This window comes from Myotis brandtii, unplaced genomic scaffold (genome assembly GCF_000412655.1).
Source record: "Myotis brandtii unplaced genomic scaffold, ASM41265v1 scaffold1052, whole genome shotgun sequence".
Taxonomy (NCBI): Eukaryota; Metazoa; Chordata; class Mammalia; order Chiroptera; family Vespertilionidae; genus Myotis; species Myotis brandtii.
The window spans coordinates 192,006-199,891 of NW_005353545.1; the positions used below are offsets into that span (position 1 = coordinate 192,006).

The 7,886-nt window shown below is 34.6% G+C and overlaps 1 protein-coding gene across 2 annotated transcripts in view; it reads right to left on the reverse strand.

Moving 5' to 3' along the window:
• LOC102260650 (histone demethylase UTY-like) overlaps nt 1-7,886 on the reverse strand; it is a 306,332-nt gene that overhangs the window by 171,471 nt on the left and 126,975 nt on the right. For both annotated transcript variants that reach the window (XM_014540262.1, XM_014540257.1), the window contains 2 exons: nt 3,432-3,490; nt 927-1,047 (listed from right to left, as the gene is read on the reverse strand). In XM_014540262.1, coding sequence (XP_014395748.1) covers nt 927-1,047; nt 3,432-3,490 — 180 coding nt within the window. The remainder of the gene's footprint in view (nt 1-926; nt 1,048-3,431; nt 3,491-7,886) is intronic.

Sequence of the window (7,886 nt, forward strand, 5' to 3'; positions counted from 1 at the left end):
TATTGTTTCAGAGCTATGCCAGGTAGGAAAGTTCTATTCCCATAAAAGCCTTAGAAATTATAAAATGATAGTACAAACACAGAAACTCTGAAAAATTAGAAGTTTTGACAAATCAAGTTTTCATCAGAATTAAGGCACTTAAAATTAATGTATTATTTTTCCCAAAGGTTTTTATACTTACCAACTAGCAATCTACAAGCTTTAATAAAGGATAATCTATTATTCTATCATTCTGCTATAACACATGCCCTCCAACTAGAAGCGGGTAGATTTCTAATTAGACCCATAAGAAAGTAAACTTAATAATTAGATCCCAGTTACAGCATCACTAAAATACATACTCTCTTCATATACTAACATATATACTTTGTATGTCTCTGGTGGCCATCACATATAGAAAAGTGTTTTACATATCAAATGAAATAAAACATTCATTGTTTCTGGGTCAGAAACTCTGGTATTCATCTTTTTAAAAACAAAAACCCAAAAAAATATAAAGCACTAAAAAGTTATTTCGGCATAGCTCAGTGATTGAGCATTGACCTATGAACCAGGAGGTCACGGTTTGATACCCAGTCAGGGAACATACCCAAGTTGCTGACTCGTTCCCTAATGTGGGGTGTGCAGGAGGTAGGTCCATCAATGATTCTCTCTCATCATTGATGTTTCTATCTCTCTTTCCCTCTAACTTTTTTTTTTGAAATCAATAAAAATATGTTTTAAGTTATTGTGCAAATCTTAGCATTATATGTATAATCTACTTTGTGCCCTGAAAGCCAATCCTTTTTTTAAATCTTTTAGTTCATATCCTAAATTATTCATTTTTATTGTTATATAAATTCCAAATTTCTCAATATTCTTATCATTTAAATACAAACTCAAATAATACAGATATAATATATCTAGGAAATGCCCCAACCACCTACCTTTAAGCTAGAGTTATAGTCTGTGTTCACTTTGAACATAAGCCCAAGACGTAAATGAATTTCCTTGGCTCGACAAAAGCTGGGATCAACATAAAGCACCTCCTGAAATGCCTTAATTGCCCTTAAAGAATATAGACATAAGAAACTGTAAGATTCTAGTTATTTACAGGTATTTTCCTTAGTAATTCAAGAAACATTCTGGTACAACAATGTTTACTACAAATATAACAATTTTATTAAAACATTATGAATATTAAACGACATTAGGAAAACGTAAGGAATGTCAGTTGAATTCAACAATATTTACAACATTTTGATTGTAAATAATCAATTTAAATTTTTCCAAAACATCTTAGAAATAGTATAGTAAGAAAGTTTATGAGGGCAAGAGAATAAAAATAATAAAACTTGGATATATACTGTTCCATAGAAATCAACTTTCAGAAGTTTTACTTACTGTAAGTATATCATGTAAAATAGTTAGTGGCTAGTATATAATTTTTCCATATTCAATTTCTACAAAAGAGAATAATTTCTGGAAAAGACTATTCTTAGGTCTACAGCAATGCAGTGCCACTTTTGCCATAAATCAATGGCCCAGGATTTAGAGACTGCTGATTTGTCTACATACCTCAACCTATCAGCTTACCTTTGTCCTAATTGTATTCTGTCTTAATTGTCTTTTTAACAGGGGTTGATTACCATTAAAAATTCCAGATATACCGGACACATTTTGAATATTTCTTAGCATTTAAATTTTGTGAATTACTAATGAGCATGAAAAAAGACAAAAAGAAAAAACTTCATTTTGATGTCAAATACTGTATCCCCTAGAGATCACTTTTAGAATCTTAATGTTTCAAAGTCAATTTTATTTGTACTACAAATAGATGTGCATACCATGAAGAGAAAGCACTTCAGTAAGTCATTAGTTTGTCTTATTTCTAAAACTGCATGGCTATATATACATTTACTACAAAACTGAGCATTTTGGGAAATACATAGACATCATTTATGAGTTATCTAAAAATTTATAATCATTTCTCCACAAACATTTTCACATATATTCAGAGGTTGGCAAAAGTAGGTTTAGAGTTGTAAGCACACAAAACAGTTTACTGTTGCATTATTACTTGTCAATTGTGTATTATTTATTTGAACAATTATAAATCTAATTTGTCCAAAGCTATATTTAAAGCAATTAATATTTCCAATGTAAACTAACTTAGCTCACTATTTTATTTTATTTTCTGCAATCTACAGAGGCTCATGGTTTTTATCTTAACTATGTAAAACTGCTGTAAAGTTCTTTGTTACCAGCCTCACATTGAATTTTATGCATATTTGTTCTGGCTAGCTAAAATAATTGTATCTATGTGAACAAACAACTGTAAATACTGATTAAAAAATGGACATCATTCCACCTTCATGTAGCACAAACCACAACAAATTATTTCATTTAGTATAACTATTAGATTTCTTTCTAAAAAAATTTCCCGATAAACTTGATTAAGTCCTATCTCTAACTACTGTAACCTCTTGTCCTCTTCCCATTTATAAGTGATCACAAGTCTATGAATATAATATTGATAATTGTGCAAAAAAAATGCCATGTTTTTCTTTCAGTTTGGAATATGTATGCTTTAAATTAATAGAGTAGGGACCTGAACTCAAGGACTGCTTCTGTCCCTAAATAAATAGATAAAAAATATGGAGTAAAAATTAACACATCTTATTTCCCCTATCAACAAAAAGAAAGAATTAAAAAACTATGTGATCTCTAAGATCTTTTCTAGTTCTAAAAGTTCAGAATTGTAAATTACGTGACTAGGATTTTTCAGAAAATTTACAGAGACCTTAAAATGGTCCTAATCTAGGCTCATTTTAAAATAAGATTCTTACAAAATAAAGGGGGTGGTTTTATTTTAAGATCTCTCAAAGCAATGTGTCATTCAACAGGAAAAAAAAAGTTGTAACATCTACAATCCACAAGTTTATCTAATAAGCAATGTAGTGCATCCAAACATAGCATAATTAAAAAACCCCAAAGCCAACAAGTTAAGTAAATTAGTAGTCCAATTGTGCGACTAAAAGCTAAATATTCATCTCTGGAAAATGACATGAAAATCTGGTCAACGCAAATTTAAGAACTCTGAATTAATATTCAGAATGATCTAGACAACATGCTTATAAACATTGGCCATGTACTCTTCCTTTGAATTCTCATAACATGTAAATAAAAAAAACAAAAGCCAATTTAAAAAAAGTTTTAGAAAACAGTATACAAAATCTTACTTATGACTGACTAGTACAGTTAATCCTCAACACTGAAAGACATATCCTAATTGAAAAATACTGAGAGTTTAGAATGAGGGCTAACCTTTAGTGGAAGCTTAAAAAAGTAAATATGCTACTAATGAAATGTATGTCTACATTAAAATATTTTGTACTTATTTCTTACACATACACACACACACTGAAAGCTTCTACTGTAAGTCAACTTACCAATGAAATGCATTGTAGTAGAAGTAAACCAAACCAAGGCCATATAAAAAGACAGCATTCTGTTAAAAAGAATAGTAAAAGTTTTACATTTTAGATTTCTAAATTCTAAAAATTCTTTCACATCTTACAATACGATGAAAAGAAACAATAAAATCATGAGTCAACAGGAAACATGGAAGAAGACTAAAAGCTTGAAGAAACCTTTCCAGTTTCATTTTAATCAACTCTAGAGAAAAAAACACTTTTTAAAATCTTAAAATTTGTGAAAACCACACACAAAAATAAAACAATCCAGAGAAAGAGCAAAGCTGGAGGTGTTATACTTTCTAATTTAAATTATACAACAAAGCTATAAAAAATACCTGTATGGTACTGGCATCAAAAAAATAACAGGCCAAAGGAACAGAACACAGAGCACAGAAACCCTCACATTTACACTCAACTAATATTCAATAAGAGAGCCAAGATAACACAATGGCAAGAGGGTTGTCTCATCAACAAAAGGTGGTGAAGAAAAGAGATTAACACATGCAAAGTTCATGCCAAAAAAGTGAAATTGAAACCGTATCTTATATCACTCACAAAAAATTAACTCTAAACAACCAGAGGGTAATATTAATCATGAAACCTGATACTATAAACCTCCTAAAAGAAAATGTAGAAATAGCACCTTGACACTTGTCTTAACAAAATAATTTGCAATTAGAGAAAAAATCCTATATAATAAAAGACTAATATGCAAATTGCCCCCTGGACCAGGAGTTCAACCGGGGGGCAGGGCCGGCCAGCCAACTGCCTGCAGCTCCTCCCCCCTGGCTGGCCCTGCTCCCAATCAGCTCCCCCATCTCGATTTGCATGGGCTGGCAAGACCCCTCCCTTGCACGAAATCGTTCACGAGGCCTCTAGATTTATATATAAAAAAAGAGTAAATTTTTTCAAGATCACATTTCTTAAAACCAAAGTTCTATTACTCTCTGTATAAGTGATGGATTATAAAATTAATCATTTTAAATGTTCATAAAGACTATTATTTATCTTCACAATGTAAGAAAATACAAGCTTACATTCGTGTACTATAGTTGATAAGGAGTTTGAGTGCACTTTAAATGTTATTGTCATAAGGTAAATTTAAAAATTTGAAATGAGAAATTTCAATTATCAAGGTTTCATTGGTATTGATCATTTTAGTACTTTGAAAATATTTTTGCTGCATAAAAATGCAGCATTCCCACCCATGCATGAATTCATGCACTGAGCCTCTAATGTAAACAATAAAAGCAAAAATCAAGAAAGAGGAAAATATCAAACATAAAAGCTTCTGCAGAGCAAAAGTAACAATTAACATTAAAAACAATCAAACTACAGAATAGGAAAATATCTGTAAAAACCACATATGTAAACCAAGGAGTAACATCAAAATATATACAGTATTTACAAATCAAGAGCAACAACAAAAAACCATTCTGAATAAAAGTGACTGCCTGGTCGGAGTGGCTCAGTTGGTTGGAATGTCACCGTGTGCACTCAGAGGTTACTGGTTCAATTTCCGGTAAGTATACATGCCTGGAATGCAGGCTCAATCCCCAGGGGTGGCATGTATGAAAGGTAACCAATCCATCAATTTTTCTCTCACACATCAATATTTCTCACTCTCTCAGCTTTCCTCTCTCTAAGGATGGCCTCAGGTGAGGACAAAAAAATAAACAGGTGGACAGAAGAACTAAATCGATATTTTTACAAAGAAGATATTCAAATGGCCAAGATGTTCAACATTTAATTATTAGGAAGATAATTTCAAAATCAGATTGAGATATTACCTTACATTTGCTAGAATGGCTATCATCAAAAAGACAAGAGATAACAAGTGAAGAAAAGAAAGTTCATACACTCCTGGTGAAAATGTGAACTGGTTCAACATAATGTACTACTCAAACTTAAAAATAGATCTAACACTGTTTTGGCAATTCCACTACTGAGTATTTATTCGAAGAAAATAAAAACGGATACTGAGATTTCCAATTAAGATGGCGGAGTAGGTAAAGATTGTGCTTGCCACCTCACATGAACACATTAAAATTACAACTGAACAATCACCCTGCAAAACAATCTGTAGGTAACTAAACAGAACTCCTCTAATAAAGAAAAAGCCACATGGAGAATGGTGGAAGAGGCAAGGACATAAATGGGCTAGTCCCACACCTTGTATGACAGTTAAGAACTTAGATATCTCTAATGCATAAGTTCCCCCTGGGAAGCTTAGAGATCCTAAGCCCACACTGCGCTACACAGTTTGAAGCACCAGTGCCAGGAAAAGGAGTCCTCACAACATCCAGCTGTGAAAATCAGCCTGGATTCCAGCTGGGGGAGACAAAGGATCACTGGAGAGCCAGGTTTCCACTTCAAGTGTCTGCATATGTCACTTATGTACAAACAATCCCCTTAACCTCCAGCAGTGAAAGAACAGCAGCTCAAAGGATGCAGGGACATTCACAAAGAAACTGAATTGTGTGATTTCAAGGCAAGGGCTTGAAGAGCAGCCATCATAGTTCCTTTGCTGAGACCTCCTCACACACAGTTTGCATGCACAAATGAGCACCAGATATGAATTAACCAGGTGAACACCACTCACCCCAACCACAGTTTGCAGACCAACACAACTCACATAGCACCCCAGTCTATTTCAGTGACCTGAGCCTCAAAGGTATGAGGTTGGCCCACGCTACAAACTTTTCTAGAAACTCTAAGACCCCGCAGGCACTAAGAAAATGGTGGATGTAATCAGTGTGCCCTGTGCAACTGCAGAGAAACCTGAGGTCCCGCACTGGGGCACCAGCCTTGATTCACAGTGCAACCTTTCTTTAGAGTCTCTCCCAGTGGCTCAGAACAACGACCAGGTGACATAGGGCAGGAACAGCAGCAGATGAACTTGGCCAGCACCAGAGTGCCTGCCAAAAGGTACCATAACCAAATGCCAGTAGCTGAGCTTACATAACAGCAGAGAACCACCTGAGCACATTAAATTGTGAGCACACTTCACAATCAGCATACCCAAATGATGGTTTTGGAAGCTAGGAAAAGCCTTGTTGGTGCACATGCCACTCCAATGGGTCAGATCCCAGACAGCAGCTTGTCATGGCCAGTCCTCATAGCCATCCAGTGAGGAGTTCAATCACATAACTGATGTACCAACAATAACCAAAGTTAAACTTACAACTGCAGCAACCAGCTCAGGTGACCAAAAAGTATGCACCTCTGGACACTTTCAAAGTGTCCAACAGGACACCTACTACATAAGGACATCCTACCATGAGTGGGAGACTTAGCAGCTATACCTAAATATAAAGAAACAAACAGAGAGGCTCCCAAATGAGGAGACAAAGAAACATGCTAAATCAAAGAACTGGCTAAAACTCCAGCAAAAAAAAGTCAACAAAATGTAGACAGGCAATTTACTAGGCACAGAGTTCAAACCACTAGTTGTAAGAATCTCAATGAACTTAGGGAAATGGACATGAATGAAGTGAGAACTTGAACAAAGATAAAAATCTTAAGAAAACGTCAGAAATAAAGAATACAATAACTATAATAAAAAAATACATTAGAAGGAATCAACAACAGATTAGATAAAGCAGAGAATAAACTCAGCAATTTGAAAGGGAAAAAAAAAACAATCAGAACAGCAAAGAGAAAAAAAGAATCCAAAAAATAAGAACAGTTTAAGGAACATCTGGGAGAGCATCAAATGTAACACCATTTGCACCACAAGAAGAGACAGAGAAAGGCATTGAAAACATGTATTTGAAGAAATAATGACTATAATTCCTTCAGAAACAGACATACAAGCCCAGGAAATGCGGAGTCCCAAACATGGCAAACCAGAAGAGGCTCACATCAAGACATATAATTAAAATGCCAAACGTTACCCCTCATCGGTTTGGCTCAGTGGATAGAGTGTAGGCCTGAGAACTGAAGGGTCATGGGTTCAATTCCAGCCAAGGGCACATGCCTGCGTTGCGGGCTCAATCCCCAGTGGGGGTGTGCAGGAGGCAGGCAGTCAATGATTCTCTCTCATCATTGATGTTTCTCTCTCTCCCCCTTTCCCTTCCTCTCTGAAATCAATAAAAAAAACTTTTTTAAATGTCAAAGGTTAAAGACAAAAAGAGAATCTTGAAAGCAGCACAAGAAAAGCAGTTACTTACATATACAGGCAAGCTCCCATAACACTGTCAACAGATTTCTTAGCGGAAATTTTTCAGGCCAATGGGATTGGCACAAAATATTCAAAGTGAAGGAAAAGAACCTATAAACAGGACTACTATACACAGAAAGGGTATTATTCAGAATAATAGGACAGATAAGGTACCTCCCAGAAAAGAAAAACCTAAAGAAGCTCATCACCATAAAACTACTACAAAGAAATAAAATAAAATAAACTTGATTAAGAAAATGAAGGGG